The sequence below is a fragment of the Arachis ipaensis genome, chromosome B1 (assembly GCF_059453495.1).
Source record: "Arachis ipaensis isolate K30076 ecotype BB chromosome B1, ASM5945349v1, whole genome shotgun sequence".
In the NCBI taxonomy this organism is placed as follows: domain Eukaryota; kingdom Viridiplantae; phylum Streptophyta; class Magnoliopsida; order Fabales; family Fabaceae; genus Arachis; species Arachis ipaensis.
The window spans coordinates 277,758-300,226 of NC_142436.1; the positions used below are offsets into that span (position 1 = coordinate 277,758).

Sequence of the window (22,469 nt, forward strand, 5' to 3'; positions counted from 1 at the left end):
CATTTTAAGAATATATTGTTGGCCAATGAATTACTGTATGTACAAGATAAAATTTAAATTCTCAAAACTTATTTAAACGAACGAATGGGCTAATCATTCAAACAATTTAAATTAATTTTTTAAGTTCGAATTTTTCCTTAATTAAAACGAATAGTGCTATTTTTAAATGAATATCTTAAAAGAATAAATAAAATAAATTAAAATGAGTGAAAATGAAAGTGGTAGGACCTTGGTGATAGAAATTGAATACACCAACTTTGAAAACCACCGGTCTTGGGTGGTTGTCATCACATTTAGACCAACCCATCCAATGCAGTCCCACCAAACCCCTTGGCTGCTAATTAATTTAATTAATTAATCAGAAAAACTATGATTAATTTAAGAGTATATGTAATTAATTATAAGAGAGGCTCATCTAACTTTACTAACATGTCTAGTGCCCGAGTCTCACATACATTGAATATGGAAAATTCCAAAATTTTAAACCAATTAATTTATTCGAGATGTTTACATGCTTAGTATACAATTAGTCACTTCATTGGTTAAATAATAATTTAATTAAATGATGATATACCACATATTATATTATAATCAAATCCGTATTGTAGACATGTATATGTATGTATAATTGTACGTATACATGTGTTTGCCGGACCCACTACAAATCTAAACTATATGTGATTTAATTTTACATCCATGCCCCCACAAGGTCTACTTGATTGGATCTCAATAGTGAGGTCCTTTGATGTTAATTTATAGAAATTGAGTACCATAAATAAATTTTCTTACATATAGTATATATCATGAAATATATATATATATATATATATATTAAAAATATATAAAACAATATACATACACATAAATATATAAAAATTAATTTAGTAATTAATTAAATTTAAATATATACATATAGTATTTTTTTTCAAAATATATAGAGAGATTTCTGATACTTGGAAATTAGTTTGACTTGTTGCTTAGTCATTTAGTGGCAATTACTTTGTTTATTACGCTTGTGTACATAAGTTACAACTTATTGGTCAAGTTTCACTGAAAATGATTGATTATTATTAATTTTAATTTTTCCTCCTCTCCATCCTATAATTCATTTTCGATCATAAATTTTTATTTTAAAAGTTTAACTAGCTAGCATATTATGATAGAATACAATAATTATTTTAAATAGTTAATGAAAATGATTAACAACAATTAGCATAAAATTATATTGTATTGTATTTTATTCTTTTTACACTTTTAATGAACATGAAGGATACATATTTTTTAAATTTTTATTTTAATAACATAAATAATAAATAATATATCCATTACTTATATCTCATGTTTAATATAAGTGTATATAGATGAACACTTCCAAAACTATTAAGTTACTGATGACAGCTCAACACTTAGATACATTCAATTAGTTACACACATTCTCAATCATTTGTAACCACTAATCACTTTTCTTTCCTTCATTCAATACAACAGTCTCTCCAACCTTCTTCTTCTTCTTCTTCTTCTTCTTCTTCTTCTTCTTCTTCTTCTTCTCTCTCTCTCTCTCTCTCTCTCTCTCTCTCTCTCTCTCTCTCTCTCTCTCTCTCTCTCTCTCTCTCTCTCTCTCTCTCTCTCTCTCTCTCTCTCTCTCTCTCTCTCTCTCTCTCTCTCTCTCAGAGAAAGTGCTCTTTACTTTATTCATTCTTATCCAAGAATCTAATACCTCACATAATATCAGAGTTTCTCGGTTCAGATCCATGGAACAAACCATCACTTCCGCACTGAAAAATCGCTCAGCTGCATCAATGACTTTAATCGCAAATTTCTCTGCAACAATCAAGTTAGATGAAGACAATTACAAAGTCTGAAGTCAGGGCGTAGCTTGCATCAAAGCTACATCATAGCATATTCAATGCTGAAGAAGCACAACTTAGTGGAAGATCAAGCTAAGCAGCAGAAAAAGTTTCATAATAATTTGAGAATTGGGAGCAAAGAGATAAATGTCTTGTAGCTTGGATGTTGTCTGCTATAGATGAATTTTTTGTGAACAAAGCAGTTGGATATGAATATGCGTATGAAATTTGGGCAGTTCTTGAAGAGCATTTCACTGCCAGGATGAAATCCAAGATCAAGTTGCTAAAGGCTCAGCTAAAAACAATCAAGAAATATGGTTCATTAGTCTCAGAGTACATTACAAAGATTAATAATGTAACAAATTCACTTTCTGCTCTTAGAGCTCCGTTGACAAAGGAAGAACACTTTGAAAGTACACTTGGAGGGCTAGATGAAGAATTCAGTGCCTTCATTACCATGGTTAATGCAAGATCCGATCATATGTCCATCAATGAATTAGAATCATAGCTATTAGCGCAGGAAGAGGTAAATGATGGATTTCGCAAAATATATCTAAACATGGTGCATGCAAACCTAGTGCACAAGAAACTAGATGCAAACAAAGAAGAAGTGGAGTACCAACCTGAAGCAACCTATGAAAGCTATTCAAGAGACTATGGCAGAGGACAAAATGGTCGAAGAGGCAGAGGAAGAAGCTTCTTCAGAGGAGAAAAATCGTGGTGGCAAAATGGCAGACCCAATGTCAATTATGTGGAAGGACATGCCATACGATATGGCAGTGCTACCATAGGTTCAACCAGCATTATCAGAATCCACAGCTCCAGCAACCAAATAATGGACCTCCACCACCAAATGATGGATTTCACCAACAAAACCAACAAACTCTGAGCTTCTATCAACCCCAAAATCCACAAACATACAGATCACAAAACCAACAAACCCAGCAAATGAGCCAAAACTCCCAAGCACTTCTTACTGTTCCAAGCACAAACTCAGATCCAGGATGGTATCCCGACTCAGGACCCTCCCATCACATCACCTTCGACCAGATGAACTTGATCAATAGCTCAGAATATCAGGGACCTGAATAGGTGTTTGGAGATTCCTATGATACTGTACTTTCACAGGTAGCAATTGAACCTGACACTCAATCAGCAGAGGTTGCACCTTCGCCACCCATCCTTCAGAACCATCATCCGATGCAAACTCGAAGCAAAAATGGCATCTGCAAGCCAGAAGTATATATTACTACCTTAGCCACAACCAACATCAAATGTGTAGACCAGTGCCTCCCGAGTTCTATAGAACAAGCCCTTGCTACCCATACTAGAGAGAAGTCATGGAAGAAGAATACTCAGCCTTGCTAAGGAACAACACATGGCGCTTAGTTGATCCTCCAACCCACTCAGCTCCCATTGGATGTAAGCGGGTATTCGGAGTAAAAAGAATCCATATGGTAGCTTCCAAAAGTACAAGGCTAGACTTGTAGCAAAGGGCTTTCACCAAAAGCAAGGAATCGATTATGATAAAATATTCAGTCCTGTGGTGAGACCTGCCACGGTTCGGATCATGCTCAGCATTGCACTTGCAAATGGGTGGAAAATTCATCAATTTGATTTCAATAATGCTTTTTTGAATGGTGATCTCTTTGAAGACGTATTCATGCAACAACCAGAGGGTTTTGTGTCTCCCAACAACTAACAACTGTGTGAGCTCCAAAGATCGCTCTATGGACTCAAACAAGCCCCAAAGGCGTGATTCACAAAATTAAGTGTTGTTCTCCACCAGTTCGGCTTCACAAGCACCAAATCTGATGTATCCCTCTTCACCAGACTCACAACAACCTCAGCCACCTACATCCTTGTCTACGTAGATGATATACTGGTCACTGGTACCTCTGAAAGTGAGATCACAACTCTCATGATGCAACTGCACAACACTTTCTCATTGAAAGATCTTGGTGAAATGCACTACTTCCTCGGATTGAAGTCTGCTCAAGCTCCACAGGGACAGTCACATTGAAACAAACCAAATACATCAAAGAATTGCTAAAGAAAGCTGATATGATCAATGCCAAATCCGTGCCAACCCCCATGATCTCATCACTAAAGCTCTCTGCCTTCGGTGACACCACATTCAACAATCCTATGTTGTATTGATCCATTGTTGGTGGCCTTCAATATGCTACTAGCACTAGACCAGAAATCTCCTTCTCAGTGAATAGAGTGGCTCAAGTTCTTTACTCTCCACTGGAATCACATTGGAAAGTTGTCAAACGAATTCTCAGGTACCTTGCAGACACCATATGACACGGCTTGAGGTTCAATAAATTCACTAATTTTAGAATATATGATTCTCGTTACTCTAATTGGGCTAGTGATATTGATGACCAAAAATCGACAAATATCTATGCTATTTACTTAGGTTCGAACCTGGAATCTTGGGCTAGCAGAAGATAAACTGTAGTGTCAAAAAGCAACACTGAAGCAGAATTTAGAGGCATTTCAGATGCTGTCACTGAAATTGTTTAGTTGCAAAATCTTTTGGCTGAACTCAAAATTTTCCGCTCTACCAAACCTATAGTCTATTGTAATAATCAGAGTATTGTTCTATTATCAGCCAACCCAATTCTGCATAATAAGTCCAAACATTTTGCACTAATTCAATCTTTTGTTAGAGAATTTGTCACTAAAAAGGATATCTTTGTTCAACACATTCCAGCAAAGGATCAATTGGCAAACACATTGACAAAGCCTCTCTCAGCAGCAGCTTTTCTCAAGTTTAGAAACTTGTTAAGAGTATTTGAAATAGAATCCTGGTGTAAATGCCTTGGTTTCATGGGGCATTTAAGTGTATATAGATGAACATTTCTAAAACTGTTAAGTTGCTGATGACAGCTCGGCAGTTAGTTACAATCAATTAGTTACACTCACTCAACCATCTGTAATTACTTGTTCTAGACACACTTACATTCTATAAATAACTATAATTCACAAATTTTTTTTTTCTTCTTTCAATACAACAATTTCTCTAACCTTCTTTTATTTCTCTCTCTTTTTGAGTGCTCTTTTCTTTCTTCATTCTTCTTCAAAAATCTGATACCTCACATCCAATGTATATTGACCTTTTGAAAAAAACTAATAATCTCTCTGTTATGATTTTTGTTTTAACGATGATAATTGCATTGTGACAACTAACAATTGCACCACAAATTAATTTATTAGTTATGCCAATTATTTGACCAATTATTCAATATCAATGACTGAATTAAACATCTAAAAAATGAAAACATATCTCATGAAGAGACATATTATAGATAGAAAATTCAAATTTATCCATAATTATTCATAGCTTGTTTGGTAAAATTCGAGTGTAAGATAAGAACTATTGCTGGCTACATTTTCAAATATTAACAAGTTGTCGTTTTAATCTATAGTCTCTTTCTCTAAAGCTTTTCAAAGTCTAACCAATACTAATAAATAAAAAAATAAAATGCTTTTTCATGTCACAATCATTTTAATTACAAATATAATCAAAATTTTGTCGCGTTTGTGCAATTATTGCTTAGCCATATAGAGCCAGTGAGCCACCGACGAGTAGTTAGCTGAGCTCCCTTAATTTCTAGGTGCCCTTAAAATAAATATTATTATATTATTTTATAAAATATTATATTCTGATGTCAAATATATTAGTATTGTGCATTTTGGTATTAATTTACAGAATTTTTTTAACCAATTTTTAAGAAAATATTATGTAATCAATCATACACTAATTAATATCTAATGATTATTGTTTATATTAAGATTTGTCAATAATTCTAATATTTTATTTTATATTTTTTTAGCAATTATTATTATCATAATTTTTTATATATTTTTATAAGTCAATCATCAATAATCAATAATTCTAATTTTAAAACGAGTTACATTCTAATGTCAAGTATGCTGACGTGACATTTTGTGATATCAATTTGCATACCTCTTTTCTCAACCATTTAAAAAAAACTAAATATTATATAATCAATCAAACGTAAATTAATATTTGATTATTAGTTATGTTGATATTTATAATATTTTTTATCTTTTTTTAATCATCGTGATATTTTCTTATATTTTTGTAAATTAATAATTCTAATATTTTATTTTATATCCTTTTTAAAATTATCACGATTCTTTCTTATATTTTTGTGAATATTATATATAATAGTATTCTTTTACCATTCATAAGCGTAAGTTTTAGAGCCAATTTATGCTGACGTGGTATATTTTTGTGTTAATCTACATGTTGATGTTATTTTTGAAAAATATTATTTATTAAATAATTAGATTTATTAATATTTAATAATCAATTATGGTGAAATTTATCAATAATTATAAAATCGTATATCATATCCTTTTAATAATCATTTTGATTATTTCTTATACCTCTATAAATATTATATATATCTTTTTAATAATTCTTGAATTTTTTATACAATATTTTGTATAGTATATTCTTTTTTTTTTGTCTACTAAATTTATTTAAATAATCAGAGAATTATTTGTTAACATTTTTTAATAATATATTATTATTTTTACTATTCAAATTAATGTTTTATGATTATTATTATTATTATTAATTTGACAACATTTAGTTTATTTTTTCTTATAGACATTGAGTTATTTGTTTATTACGTACTATATCTTTTCTTTAATAAATATAAGTATTTTGTGAATTTCTTTATTTTATAGATTGTTTGTTATTAGTATATATAAATAACAAAAATATATGAAATTATTTTTTATAATGCCTTAAATATATTTATATATAAATAACCTATTTTAAAAATATATTTCAGACATAAATACAAAAAGAAGATATTTTTGTACATCACATGAATAGATACACTAATTTGTTATATATATTAATTTTATTTTGTTACTAATTAATGTGATCTATTGGTTAATCTCATTATATTATACTAATGCATGTATTACTAACGTGTTTTATAAAATTAATAAAAGTGAAATTAATTGAGCTGATAATTAAGCAACTTATAACTTAATTAAGAAGTTTTAGGTTCAAATATTAAAAATGGAAAAACAAATATTTTTATTAAATTATATATAATGAATAATATTTTAGAAAAAATTATACATGAACCTTTTTCATATTTCTATTATATAATACATATATATTAGTGTATTAATAATTCATCTTTCATTAATAAATGTATATAAAAATAATAAATATAAAATTAATTAATATCATAAATACCTTACACTATAACTAACAAATTTTGGATTCAATTTTAATTAAAATGAAACATATATATATTTTTTATGAATATACATGTATATAAACTATAAAGATTTGTACACCAAAATTTCCAATTATGATAATATATAATAGAATTTGTGAGAACAATTATTGTAACAACTAACAAGGACCTACAAATTACAATTGCGCCGTCTCCAAAATTAGAAACGGGTGTCAACAATGATGAACCATGGAATTATTTCATTAACAAATGTCATCAGGATCCTATTAGATATGCTGCCATGATTAATCATTAAATTAAAGAATTACACTAACAAACAGAATGAAAAGTGTGATGCACGACGTGTAACACAATAATACTAATATAATAATCCATTATGATTTTAGAAAAACATTGAAGCCATGCATTCGGTCTGCTTTTTTATTTTTTATTTTTTAATATTTTTTATTTTTTAAATTTTATAAAAAAATAAAAACATAAAACAAGAATTTTAGAGTTTTTTTTATACATTTGTTGACTTTTGTCCTTTTATTCAGATCTTTACATTTTTATGCTATTTTTTTTTAATAAAAATAATTAAAAATTTTAATTTTTTTATGTATTTAACATTATTAAAATGTTTTTTTCTTGCTTTTTACCTTTTTAACACTACTATTATTAAACTTAATTTTTCTGGATCTTAAAAGTGGTTTTTTATACCATATATAATAAGAATAGAGCTGCACATGGATTGGATAATATTTGCATATCTGCAGTAATTATCCGTATCTGATCCGAATTTTGTAGATATTATCCAATCCGCAGAGCTATTGGATCGGATCAGATCCGATCCGCACTATGGTAGTATCGGATTGCAGATTTGGCATTGATATTTGAGGATCCGATTCGCAAATCCGCATATCCGCACGTCTCATATAAATAGCATAGTTTAAGAAAGTAAACCCTAATATGATATGAATTTTAGTGTATTGTTTTATAATTTTATGATATCTTGTTTTTAATTTTTTATGTTGTACTTCAACTTAGAATAATTAAACTTAAATCTTGTGTTATTATTTTTTTTTTGTTATTCAAGAGAACTTTTATTGATAATAATTTAGGAGTAAATAGGCTTAAACAAGTAAAAAATGAATTTTATGGATATTTTTTTTGTAAAAATAGTCAAATAGAATCGGATCATATCTGACCTGAAAAAATATGGATATCGTATCCGATCCGATCCGATAAGTGCAATGCGGATCAGATAGAATTTTAGACTATATTCGATCCGTGTGCAACCCTAAATTAAAAGAAAAAAAAAAGAAATGCAAATCAAACACACAATTTTAAATTCAAATAAAATAGATAAAAATAACCATTAAATAAATTGTGACCAATTGTATGTTAATAACAAAAAATGACAGAAATATTGCGTAAACGTGAGTGCATTGAGCAGTGTTCAATAATTATTACTGGTATCTAAGTGGATTATGAATTTATGATTTTTGTAAGTTATATTTTCCGAAGCGCGCGACTCACGTGTGGCTTCTGAAATCATAAAGCTGGTGAATGGTGATTCCATAATTTCATGCACTCAGCATTCACATCATCAATGGTAAAATAATTCAATTAACTTCTCTTTTTATTTCTCATTTTTTCCCTCTCAAAATGCCAAATATATCGTCCAAAATTTGGAATTGTTTTTCTAAGGAGAATAATATTCTTTTTATTAATGAAAATCATTCTATAAAACTATGGGTGTTTAGATACATTTTTTTTTAAATATTTTGCTTAAAATTGCAAAAAAGTTATGTTAATTTATTAATTAAGTTAACAACATATTGGTTTTCGAAAAAGAAAATTTAAAAATTATTATTAGAAAAAACAATTTTTATATTTTATATCCAAACATAAAATTATTGTCTTAATATTTTTTAAAAGTTACAAACACAAAATTATATTTTTTTTAAATTCAATCCAAATGCATCTTTACTTTTCTTCATTCTGTTAATTTTTAAAGCAATTATGATACAAAGACATATACTGACATACTGTTAATTTTTTTCACTTTGAATAATTAATCACGTTACTATCATAAAATAGAACGTAAAATTTATTTCATCAAGAGTATATTTCATATAGAAGTATTTATTTGACACTACTTTGTAAATATGAAAAATTAAACTTTCTATATCCAGTAATTAAAAACATAATTATAATTAATTAAGAGAACATGCTTTAAAGGTTTATCACCATTTCATTTTTTTCTCCTTCTAAAAGGAAGAACATATGATGCACGGACACTGACACGGACACGCGACACGACACGATACGAGATACGCCGACACGCGAATTTTAAAATTTTACATGACACGGGGACACACATACATATAAAATATAAAGTATTTTTTAGATAAACCATAATGATATTTTAATATTTTATTGATATTAAAATATAAATTAAATTTTTAAATTATTTTTAATGTCTTATTTTAATTATATCAAGTATTTAAAATATTTTTTGTTTTAATAAATAATAATATATATTATAACTAAATTTATTTTAAGAATATATATTAAAAATAAGACCGGACACGCTGACACATGATGGTATTTAAGTGTGTCCAAGTGTGTCGGGGGAAGAATTTTTTATTTTTTATTGAGATACGGTTTAGATACAGCAGACACGCGTATTGGACAAGTGTCGGTGAGTATCGTGTCTGAAATGTGTCCGACACGCAGACACAGCAACTCAGCAAAGTGTTCGTGCTTCATAGGAAAGAACAAATAATCCTATAGTCTTCCTCTCCTAAAAGTATATGTACTACTTAATTATTAGACTAGAATAATCTAAGTTTAATGATTATATGGTTTTATAATTTTATCGAATTTTCAATTTTATATATATATATATATATATATATATATATATATATATATTAGGTCTTTATATCATATCAAATTTTGTAAGTAAATTTTTACTATGACAAAAACGATGAAATTAATAGAATATTCTATTAAACTATACAGAATATTCAATAAAGTGTTAGGCATATTCGTTTTGTTTAATAGAATATTCTGTTAATTTCATCGTTTTTATTACGGTAATAATTTAATTACAAAATCTGATATGATATATGAACTCAATTAAAAAGAAAAAAAAGTATAAAGACCTAATTAAAAATTTAATTAAACTATAGGGACCAATAGAGTAATTAAACCAATAATCTAATTATGCAAGTGTTTTTTTGTTTTCTAGCTTTTTAACTAATACTTATTTAGTTTGATTAAAACAACATCATTCTTATACTATTATAGTATTATTAGGTATCCAACTTACCTAACTCAACTAACTAAGATTTTATAACTCGAATCTAAAATCACTAGGAATGACTTAATTTATATTATTATTAATCATTAATTATAAAGTGGAGGGAAAATTATTCTATAAAATTTTAGGAGGGGTTAACTATAAAAGAGAAATTTTTGTACCAAAAGTATTAAGAAGAATTAATTTATGCAATATTCACACACCAAATTCTTTTTGTAAATAGATAAATATATTTTTAAATTATTATTTTTCTGTAAACATATTTTCTCTTCTAATTGAATATCATATTCACATTCTATTAGAAAGAAAACATGTTTAGGAAAAAATAAATAAATAAAAAATAATCTAAAAAATTATTTTTCTACTTAAATAAAATTTAATTCTTCTCTTTAAATATTGGTAAAAACTCAAGTGAAATCGACTGCAGCTGAGTTTCCACCTTAAATATTACATAAATTAGTCATTTTTAGAATAATTTTCCATTTTCCATAACGCGGAACTGTTCAACGAAAATTTGGCGGGCACATTAAGCAAATTCAAAACTAAAACCCTAGCGGTCCCAATTCACTCCGTTCCCTCTCTCTCTCTTTCTCTCTCTAACCTTTTCTCTCTGCTCCGTCAATTCCCAATTCCGATTCCGCCTACTCCGAAAGCCGTAGCTTCCTAACTATTCTGCTTCGTTTGATTAGCTTCAATAGCTTCTGCTGCTGTTCCTCAATTAGGTTTTCAATCTACATTTCTCAATTCATTTCCGGGAAGCATAATTTTTTTCCCTTTTTGGCTGTGCGATCCCTCGTATACTCTTATTTATATTCATGTAAGTTTCTATCATTTTCATTATCTCTGATTCCGGTTTCGAATTTCTCATTTTTTTTTTAATTTATTTTTCACTTGTTTCGATTCAGTTGGTTAATAACCTAACTTGAAGTTTGTTCCTTTGTTGGCTGTTTTTTGCAGGTTGAATTGAATAGTTGGATTCAAGATTGTAGATTTAGGGTTTAGATATCAGGAGTATAAGAAGTTATGGGAAAGGCATCTCCGAAGGAGAGGAATTGGAAGGCTAATAAAGGGAAGAGGCAGTTGAGGAGCTCGGGGAACAAGTACCTGAAGCCAGGAACTCTAGCTCAGCTTCGGATCAATAAGTCCTCTTCGACGTTGGTGTCGTCGTCGTCGTCAGCCTCCAGTGCTGCAAATGGCTGCACTGATCTTGGGAAGAAGAGGGTGGCGGTGTTGAGTTCAAGGAAGGCGCAGATTGGAGGTGATGTGGGGAATGAGGGCAAGGTGTTTGATAAAAGTCCCCAGATGCTGTCCCCTGTGAATTCGGTAAAGCAGAGTGGTTTCCTGGGAACACCAAAGACTCCTCGGATTGAGGATTGCTTATCAGAGTCTCGCCTTGAGGGTCTTCCCATGGATTTGTTGGTATAATTCTACTCACGTTTTTTGTTTTGGCTTAATGTTTATTTCTTACTTATATTGAGTCTAGTTGGTTTTGGAGATTTAGGAATATATATAGCATAATGTCAAAATATCAAAGTTTGTTATGTTCCATCAAATATTTAGCGTAGTTTTGAGTTTTATTACTTCTACCACCAATGTCTTCTATGTATTTGTATCTGTTGGTTTCAGTTTCTGACTTGTCTATATTTGTAAGTAACGAGACACTAATATCTAGCTCATTTGATATCGTTCTCTCTGTGTTTGTGGAGACTGGAGACTGGAGATGGTCTGTAAATACTCTTTGATATTGATGATGTGGATTGCTTCTTTTTGTCCGATTTTGTGATTTGTATTGATGCTGAAGACTATAGATGATGCTGGGATTTTCTATTTAATGTAACTTGATGCTTCGTTTATAATACTCTTTTGTTTCTTTGTGTGTGTATTTGTTTCTTTTTCTTTGTCTGGAGGTGTTAACTGCTTGTGAAATGTAATCAGGAGTTAATTGGCTTTGTTGAATTTAGTAAAGATTTAGAAAACTGCACAGCTAAATGCACATGCATGCACATTCTAAAATACACAAGTCTGGGTCTCTTGTTTTGTTGAGCTTTCTATTTCATCTGTGGTGTTGACCCTCTTTTATAAATTTGAGGTTAAAATACTATGCAACCTGCATCATGACCAGCTGAGGGCTGTCTTCCATGTTTCTCGGAGAATTAGAAAAGCGGTGAGTTTTGTCTCTGCTGTGTATATAACTTTACTGTTTGCTTATGACTAGCCTGCATGGTTCAGTTTTTTGTTTAATGGGAAACTTCTGAATGTTATTAGGTTGTGATTGCAAGACAGTTTTACTTCAATTATACTACACCAGATCGCTCTCGGCAAGAGATGTTAAGTACCATGACTCCCCGTCCTATTGAGCATTGGCCTTTTCTGTGGTATGTACTTTTAACAACATGCTATTTTCTTGAAACATTTTATGCCCGTCTTGTTCATAGTTCCATGATATTTTCAGCAAGGTTGATGGGAAGGGAGTGAGGATTGCAAGCCCACATACACCTAAAGCACCAAGACATGGGCCCCGACCACTGTCTCGCCTTAGACTTTCTGAGATGCGACAGGTTGCTGCTGTTCTTTTCCGGGAGAAGGGAAAGGAACCAGCTTTCCCTTCTCGTTGTTTGGTACCATCAGTTATAGCAAAGCCCCTATGCAAGTCCTTGGCTTCTAATAGAGTTCTCTTCTACGAGGACGAACTATGCCAGGCTGTTGCTCAGAACAAACTTCTCTAGGTTGGTTGTTTGCTTTTCTTTTTTCGTCACTGCCTCGGTGATTCTCTACTGTGTATAGTAAGGATGTTAGAGTAGTAAGGATGCAATTTTGTAGTCTGTCTTGTGGCAGTTTAGCTGTGTGGATATTTCGGACGGATGTCAACGCAAGTGTGAAAGATTGGTGGAATAATATTATACATGTATATGTTTTGTATGGGTGAAACAATTGGGGGTTTCTTTCAGAAACAATGAATGGTCTTCTACATTAGTATAAAAGGCTGTGTTCTGTAATTTGATTACATGATTGCAAAGAGGGTTTTGCTGAAGTGGAGATGCAGTTGGTCATTATGTCAGTTTAAGTTGCTACGATTTAGTTTAATTTATGTCTGGTATTACAGTTGAGAACAACAAGGCGCTTTTGTCAGGTATTAATGCTTTAGATACATTTTATGGACAAAATGTTCCGCAAACATGAAAAAAAAGGAGCTTTTGACCTAAAAATAATCATGTTTGGATAAAATCTGAATGTTATGCAGAATTTATTCATATTTTTTATTTTAGGATTTTATCACCCAAAGTTTAAAATGTTTCAAAACTAATTCAATTTTGTCGTGTGGTTAAAATCATTAAGAATCAATTGTTCTTGTTAGTCAATATTTTTTGGGCAAATCACGTAACTCAACCAAAGAGAGAAAAAATTTACACAATTCAACCAAAATAAAATGCAACGTGAATCTTCTAAAAGCAATATACTATGTAATTCGAATCAATCACATTCGAATTAAACAAATTAATAGTAATTCGAATCAAATTAATTCGAATTATACAAAGTAATAGAAACCCCTAGTAATTCGAATCAACAAGACTCAAATTATGCATGCATGGGCCATGGGCTCCTAAGGTAATTCGAATCAACCAAATTCGAATTACACACAAATAAGATGCATAATAGTTCGAATCAGCTTGTTTCGAACTAGCACACCGAATTGAAGCCCCTAATAATTCGAATTACAAAGGCTTGCTCTATAAATAGAGTTCGAGTTAAGTTCATTTGAATCACTATTCCAAACCCCCTGCCCCACCAAATCTCAGAGAAAACGACCCCAACTAAGTGTTCAACAGAATATTCAGCTGATGGGGGATGACCCGGATCGACTCTATCGTTTGTATGGGGTCGCACATATAGCTGGTGTCATTAATGAACAGGTTAGTGTGATTTTTTCCTTTTAAAGTAGGATTTAAAGTGTTATTTTTTATATTTTGACCTTTTGTATGTTATAATGGTAGTCCTTATATATTGTTGTGAAGTGGTTATATTAGTGGTTTATGGGTGAATACAAATAAGTAGAAAAAGTTATCCAGAGGAAGTTTTTTTTGCTTACTTGAGTAGTCTTCGTAGGATAAATTTTTTTATCGTAAATAAGTACACTCTTTTTAAGAAAATGTTTTAAAAATATTTTCTCATTAGGCCCAGTTTGATGTGTATATGAAGTTATTAACCATGCTAACGCGTAACATGATTTGGTAGAGTACAAGTTGTATGTTCTGCTCTACGATATGCATTAGTGAATGATGTTGTGTCAATATGTTCCGATGTCGAGACACAATCTGATACATTCTTTATGCAGCCTCACCGATGTATCTCGAGCATGCGACGGCAGCAGGGCATGCACCTGGACGAGAGGTACGTTCCGTACTTGCAGATGGATGGCTTATACCATCTAGCGAGGCTGAACGAGAGATGGTTTAGGCTGAATGAGCCCCTGGTTAGTGCATTAATGGAGCGCTAGCGCCCGGAGACGCACACGTTTCATATGTCGTTCGGGGAGTGTACGATCACGTTGCAGGACGTGGCCTACCAGTTAGGGCTGCCGATCGATGGGCATTATGTTAGTGGTTGCCTGACAGATTTTCAGACATACATCGAGTGTGGTCGCCCAGCTTGGGTGTGGTTCGAGGATCTGCTAGGTGTGTTGCCTTCTGCGAATTGCATCCAGAAGTTCGCAGTGAACTGCAGCTGGTTCCAGGATACATTCGGCGAGCTTCCTGAGGGGGCCGACGAGCCCACTGTTAGGAGGTATGCCCGGACCTATATCATGATGCTGCTGGGTACTCAGCTATTTGGTGATAAGTCCGGTACTCGCATTCACATCAGGTGGCTTCCATACGTAGCTAGGTAGGATGTTCGAGTTCCCGTCTTGTGCAATCGCAACGAGAAGGGTACCCCGTATTTACCATACAGGTGGGTCCCGTCAATACTCACCAACGGCTTGCAATGACGGAATGCCTCAATACACGGTGGGAATATCCAGAAAAATCGATAAAAATAGGCTTGCGAGTCGTTGGTGAGTATTGACGTGGTCAGACAAGTATGAGGTCCATTATACCGTTTTACTTTCTAAATACCCCTGCGTTGGCGGAGACTGATCCTAATCAACCATGTGCACCCGTTGTCGAATTCAATACACTTCCCAAGGTACTTCTGATAATCGGACTTCACCACTTTGTATTGTACCCCGCGTCGGATGCTATACGTCTTCACGCTTAACAAAGCCTCCTCTTTATTCTGAAACTGCTGACCAACCTGAAACTCTGATAGACCTCCGGTATTCTAGGTATCTCTGGCACCAAATCCAATAAGTTCTCCAAGAACCCCCTCCTGTTTCATCGCATCCAAGTCCAGAGATGAAAAGTGTGGGGAGTACTGCTGAGTCCCTGAGCTGGAACCACCGCCGGCCCCAACTGGATCACTCGCTGCTATGTCATCACCACTGTCATGAGCAATGATGTCCAGCTCCACATCATCAGCGACATCATCATCCAGCAATGCATCATCCATACCAACCGGTGCCCCATACTGTAATGACATCAGCGCCCTCTCAATGATACTGACGTCTCCACCACCACTGCGGTTGAGATCAACGGCGAACGACGGGGAGGCCACATGCTAGTCCTGAGGTGCAATCATAGGCACGGATGACGATGCACCAACAGGTCTCGAACTAGAACAGGCTACCGTTCCTGCGGTTTGGGTATTCCTGTTCGAACCACCTGAGCTAGAGACCACATCAACCAGCTTTGCCAACAGCTCAGGAATCCTGACCTCGGAAAACTGCCAACGACAATGGAAGACGACCTCCAAATCCTCGCCACTCCCTATGACAAACGAATCGTACTTCATGTCATCTCGCAGCACTGAGATCGGAATGCGATAGAATAACTTCTCAACCCGTTTCACACCTTGCAGTCTAAGTTTTCGTATTATGGAATTCAGGAAGTCAGCGAAACTCGTTGTAGGTTTCAAAAAAATATTGAGGGGATCCTTATCAGTAAACTTAACACCAGAACGTGTTTTTTTCTTAATCGACTCTCTATAATGCACCAACACTAAAAAACTCTTCTCACTAACCATTGTGTTTCACTCTAATGAGAGGAATTCACATTCACACCATACTTATACACGTTTGGGGCTTCATAATTCGAATCAACCTGGTTCGAACTACTAGGTATGATTGCTGCATAATTCGAATCAGTATGACTCGAACTACATTAACGTAAGATGCATGTATAATTTGAATTGTATTGATTCGAATTACCTGGGACATAATGCATGTATAATTCGAATTTAGTAGGTTCGAATTACACTTCTCAACTAATTCGAATTGGGTTAATTCGAATTACTATTGGTTTCTTAGTTCGAATTAGGTTAATTACATTATATTATGCTTTTGGGTGATCCATGTCACGAATTTAGCTTTGATAGATTCATATAAATTCTTCTCCCATTTGGTTTAATTTAGTTTTTTGCCCATATTTTTTCTTTAAAATCAACCATTTCTTTCTTTCTCTCGCATATGAAAATGTAGTTTGTAGTTGTTGAACTAACATAGTTAATGATAAAATAAATGCTTTTTAAAATTAAATAACGAAAAAGGCAAATATGTTATGTATTTTAGATCAAACGTTATTAAGCTAAAAATAGAAAAACTCGTACAAAATGTTAGTCAGACAAACACCAATAAATTTGCTGCAGTTAAATACTTCGATTGTTTGTGAAAATCCAGAGACGAAAACAAAAACAGCAAAGAGAATACCGAATGAAAAGACTATCATAACCCCGCTTATATCTTGAATTCTTGATGCTGAGTATTCTAGCACTTCTCATTTATCAGTCCACCAGGGCTTTTATCAGGTAGAACACGGGCCTTAGTGTCCGGAAAGAAACCAAGAGATCCTGGAAGCTCTGTGATAGTTCCATTATTGGCAGAAATTTTAACAGGATAGCAGAGCAGGTGACCAGAAAGGTCAGTCACAGTTGAAGAAGAATACGCGTTCCAATTTCCTTGAGCAAGTTCGTTCACCCTTCTAATGCAATCTTCTTTTTCAGGCTCGAGGAATCTGTGATCTTGCACGTTAAGGTGCTCGTACCAAAGTGATTTGCGAAAATCACGGATCTCACCCGTTGCAGTTGCAGTAGCATCACCACCAGGCTTAGTCACAATGGGTTGATAAGCTCCCATAGCAATTTCGGTGTCTCTTCCACCATTCATTGATCTCTCGTTCATATTAGCAGATCCAATGATTATGTATTTATCATCCACTGTCCAAAACAATAAGTTATCCTCACTCAATAAAATTATATAAACGCTATCTGATAAAACTCTATAAGAAGAAAATCCAATGAAGGTAACAACCCTTCGCTGAATTATAATGATACAGTTTTGTGAAAATTGCAAAATTTCAAATCAAAGCTTGAGATATTGTGCTTGAAACTGTCATATTTTGTAGTGCAGAAGCATTTTAGCAAAACCAGGATCTGTTTAGACTTCAAACATACATCAAACAGCTTAAAAATCAGCCATCCCAACTTGAAATTTTAATTTGAAAAATTGCTAGTGTTTGACATACCTATCATCATCTTCGAATGCACATAAATCATGAATCGCCTAGCTTTTTGCGCGTTCATGTAATCATTATCTTTATTCTCCTCCTTCTCCTTCTCCTCCACTTCATCCTTCATCTCCTCCTCGGTCTCTGCCTTCTCCTCGTCCTCATTCTCCTCCTCCTCCTCCTCCTCCTCCTCCTCCTCCTCCTCCTCGTCAACATCATCATCATCGGTCTCTGCCTTCTGCTCCTCCTCTTCTTTCCTCTCATCCTCCTTCTCTCGGTTTCCAAGACAGAAGAAAGACAAATATCTTTTAAGATCTTCTTCAGTTTTGTTCTCCCTATTGAGTGCTTGAGTAATGTCCTTGTACATCATCTCCATTGTCCTCCTCTGGTAATACAAAATTCGCTTAACATAAGAATCATATGGGGAAGGCTCTGGCCACATTGGAACCACAACATACACAGCGAAGTCTTGCTTAGCTTTAATCTTGCTAACAATTTTAAGTGAAATCTCCTTTGGAATGAGATTCAAACAATCCACGTGATCAATTTTGTTGCCATAGTCATCTTTCCAGTCAAAACCACTTCCTACAAAATACTGATTCTCAATATAAATGAATCTTTCTGCACGCCTAATAGCATCAATATAGGCATCTTGAATGCTACGATCTATGATTCTACCGTTCCTTCTAACAAGACCAGCTCCGGCAAAACCTTCAGGAGTGTTTGGTAACCCACAAGTAGTTGAATCATCAATAGATCTGAATAATTGAACATTCCACATGTCAGCATCTTTTACGTCGCAGGAGTGATCAATGACATTTTCAAATTCTTGTTTCGGAAAAAGTATTCCCTCTTTAATACCTTCCTTCATACATCTCTCCACAAAGGTGTCGTAAACATCCTTCACAACAGGGCCTTCAAGCTTACAGTGCACGTCATGCCACGGTTCCCTTGGACCACCTTTTTCTATTGAAGAGCCGGGAAAGCAGGGTTGGTGAAAATCTTGACTGTGTTCAGCATTCAAGGTTCTAAAAAGTGAATGGGTTGGAGTATCGTATCTACCATGAGAGAGATCGAAACCCCCAATAAAACTCACTATTCTTCTTCTGTCATTATCACCGGGAAAATCACTATCCACCACCACAATTTTTTGGTGATGAGAGTATCCAAGAGGACGAGAGCATAAAACACAGTGAACACCACTGCCCCGAAAATACTCTCGGGTTTTTTTGCAGAAAGTTTTCATGTGGCCACCACTGCCAGACGAAATGTTTGTTAGATCCTCCCAAAGAAGCAGTAGGACCTTCACATCCTGAGGTTCCTGTGCCTTTCTCTGGAGCAGCTCACCAAGTCGTGTATTTATTTCGTCACTTAGAATACTACTTGTATCCCTTATGAGGGTTATATCAGTCTCCAAAGACCAGCCAGCAATATATATGAACTTTTTCGCTTTATTGATTGCATCAAACATGTCCTCCCAGCATCTTTGAGCCTCGTAAGTCTCAACTCCATTAAGCAATATTCTTGGAGCAAAATCATTTGGGACATGAGCGTCTTGGTAAAGAGTAGCCTGAAAATATTTTGCATAATAAATATCAGTTTACAATAGAATTTCAAAAAGAGTTATGTTACGTGTACAATAAAATATGCTGAAATACAAATACACATTGAAAATAAATTAAACCACACATGTATTTATACATAAATACATTAGTGGTTGATTTTAGTGTCTAAATAACATTTTTTGTCCTCCTTGGTGGCTGACCAAGCGTAGTTTCTCTTTCTTGCAATGTCCTCCTTGCTGGATCCCTTAACAGTTTTGTATCAGTGTCAAGAGACCAGCCAGCAATGTATACAAACTTCTCTGCTTTCTTGATTGCATCATATATATCCTCCCAGCAGCATCTCTGCGGCACCTGATTCTCCATTCTCTGCACAAACTCATCAGGAATATGAGCATCTTGATACAAAGTTACCTTGCATCCGTTCCTCTGTCGGAAGAACGTGCGAGGAACTTCACCAAATACACTACTTTCGGTGACTTCTTGCAGCCGTGTAGCAGCAGAAAACTGCACCTTCACGTTCATCCGAAGTTGATAAAAATTATTAAGAGAAAGCGTCCCTTCATATCGACCACCATCGATGAACCGCCGAGCGGGCAGTTTTGCTTTTGCAATTGAATCACTTGAACCCATAGTTTGCGGTTCGTTAAGGTGGATGCTGAAAATGATGTGATGAGCCTTATGGGCACAATGAAAGTAAAACTTCTCCTGCCACCTGATATTAGTATTTAGGTTGACACAATCTTGTATATTTATACGCCTGCTTATTCTCATGAGCATTCCATCCAGATAAATGGCTGCATAGAATCCCCTATGGTCCGCTTTACGACCGGTGTCCTCCACACGATCACCGCTTTCTATATACTGAAGCAGAACAATATAACTTGAATTAGCATCATTTGTTATTTATGAACAATGCAAAAACAGAGAAAACCCATATAGGAGCATATTAGAAATACGGCAAACCATGATAAGCTTCTCGATATTTTGGAACCCCGAAAGAATAATGGTTGCGTCCATAGTCCCATGTAGCAGCTGCGGTTCCATCACTAAACCTGCAAGTAAAATTGAGAGAGAGAGAGAGAGAGAGAGAGAGTTCTGACTTGTAATGAAACCGGATTAGTGCTGATTGTTTTCCTTGATACGAGGTGTGATCTACCATACATTTTAGGTGGTATAAGTATAAACAATATGTTTTTTTATGTGTAAAATTTTTTTAAATATAATCTCTCTCAGTTTCCAATATTTACAGTAAATTATAAACTCTTGGGACAATCTATCCAAATTACTTCGGCCCTAATATTGTTAGTCTGTATCTGATAGGAATACCTAACGAAATGAGTCCTACAATGAAGATTAATCAATCAGCAATAAAATTATTTTAGAAGAATGGGAATAGAATATTAACAAAATTATTCACTGAATCAAGCGAAGCTGCAACAGGATACTAAGTTAGTAATTAATCTTTCACCATGTAGTCACTTTCTCTTAAGAGTTAAGACACTATTTTAGCTTTAGGTATTGTTATTATTATTATTTTTTTTACGGTATCTCTCGATAATTCAAAGATTTATCTATTAAAAATTTGAGTTTTATTTAAAAGTTTATTATTAACTAATAAGTCATTGTATACATAATATAAAATTTGACAACATTTATTTAAAATAAATGAGTTGACCACTCATTCAATCCAACTATTTAAGCAGTTTTTTGTTTTAGTTGTTTTGTTTTTTTTTTTTTTTAATTTATTTCAGTCACAAAAAAAAATTGATTTAGACATTTGTTTTTTTTGGACTTTGAAACATTTGTTAAATACCGGAGAATAACGACCTCAACTTAGTCTTTCTTTATTATTTTTGTTCAAATAAAGCATGTCGGCCTCATTCGGAAAGGCCCATCAAACAGTTTTCCCATAACTATTTACTTATATAAAATTGTCTTATTTCTCAATACCAAAAAAAAAATGTCTTATTTCTTTCAAAATAAAACGGTTGTGTTATTTATATACCTACAAATAAATGTTTATCAATTGACAAAAAGAAAAATAGGAAGATGAAAATTTAGAATCAACTTATGTTTAGGCTATTTAAAAAGTGGAATTCTTTGAGGAACTGAATTTTCAATGTATTGTTATTTAATTTCAAATCAAGAAATCGAAAACTAATTTTTTTTTGTAGGGTATTTGGAGAATTGGAGTAACATATAAACAAAGATGATATCCCTTGAGAATATTCTATATCAGATAATATAAAATGGCCAACTTGTAATTCTAGAAACAAAAGTAGATGTTTAAATATCCAGGAGCAGGTGGAGTAGTATTTTGTGGGGTCAATGCACTGTGTATTCCAATATTCTTTCAAGCATTTACTTGATACTACTCATACTAGCCTTCTAATAATATAATTAACGACCACACTATTTCTTAATTAATCAAAAGCATTTCATCTTTGATGAATGGGCCATGAAGGAATCAGCCAAAATCATATTCCACGAAAGTAATATAATTTGAGTCATAAAGTTGATTTAGAAGTCAATTGGAGCATGCTTGTTAAAGTGACAGGGAAATTTTCTAATAAACACCAAGTTAATTAAAACACACTAATTTAACTTGTAGACAGTGACAAACATCATTAATAACAAATCTTAATGAGTTCCTCCTTAAATGGACAGAGGGATGGAAATGTACGAAATGATCAATTTGAGTTCCTCCTTAAAATTTTAGATATAATTTGGGTCAATTAAAAATTAGAGAGCTAAATTGAGTTAGAGATCAAATTTCAAAAACCATTTTGAGAATTAACTCGATCTTTTTATTAAATATGAGATAATAATGCTGTAAGTTCTCTCACGAGGGTGATAACTGATAACTGTCCCATAGGACATATTTAGATGCA

At 33.2% G+C, this 22,469-nt stretch overlaps 2 protein-coding genes across 3 annotated transcripts; one reads left to right on the forward strand and one right to left on the reverse strand.

The window, feature by feature from the left end:
* Positions 1 to 10,955: 10,955 nt before the first annotated feature.
* Positions 10,956 to 13,449, forward strand: FBS4 (F-box family protein). The gene is made up of 5 exons (XM_016335875.3): positions 10,956 to 11,235; positions 11,376 to 11,837; positions 12,508 to 12,582; positions 12,684 to 12,793; positions 12,871 to 13,449. The coding sequence occupies exons 2-5, from the start codon at positions 11,442 to 11,444 to the stop codon at positions 13,142 to 13,144; spliced, it is 855 nt and encodes a 284-aa protein (XP_016191361.1). The 5' UTR covers positions 10,956 to 11,235; positions 11,376 to 11,441; the 3' UTR covers positions 13,145 to 13,449.
* Positions 13,450 to 17,146: 3,697 nt separating this feature from the next.
* Positions 17,147 to 21,039, reverse strand: LOC107632748 (phospholipase D alpha 1). Of its 2 annotated transcripts, none has more exons than XM_088500714.1 (4): positions 20,542 to 21,039; positions 19,753 to 20,439; positions 18,032 to 19,583; positions 17,147 to 17,723 (listed from the first exon to the last, which is right to left on the reverse strand). In XM_088500714.1, the coding sequence occupies exons 1-4, from the start codon at positions 20,620 to 20,622 to the stop codon at positions 17,275 to 17,277; spliced, it is 2,769 nt and encodes a 922-aa protein (XP_088356840.1). In that variant the 5' UTR covers positions 20,623 to 21,039; the 3' UTR covers positions 17,147 to 17,274. The 2 variants fall into 2 exon arrangements, with proteins under 2 accessions (XP_088356840.1, XP_088356841.1); XM_088500715.1 differs by having other exon boundaries at positions 19,990 to 20,439; positions 20,542 to 21,036.
* Positions 21,040 to 22,469: the final 1,430 nt, after the last annotated feature.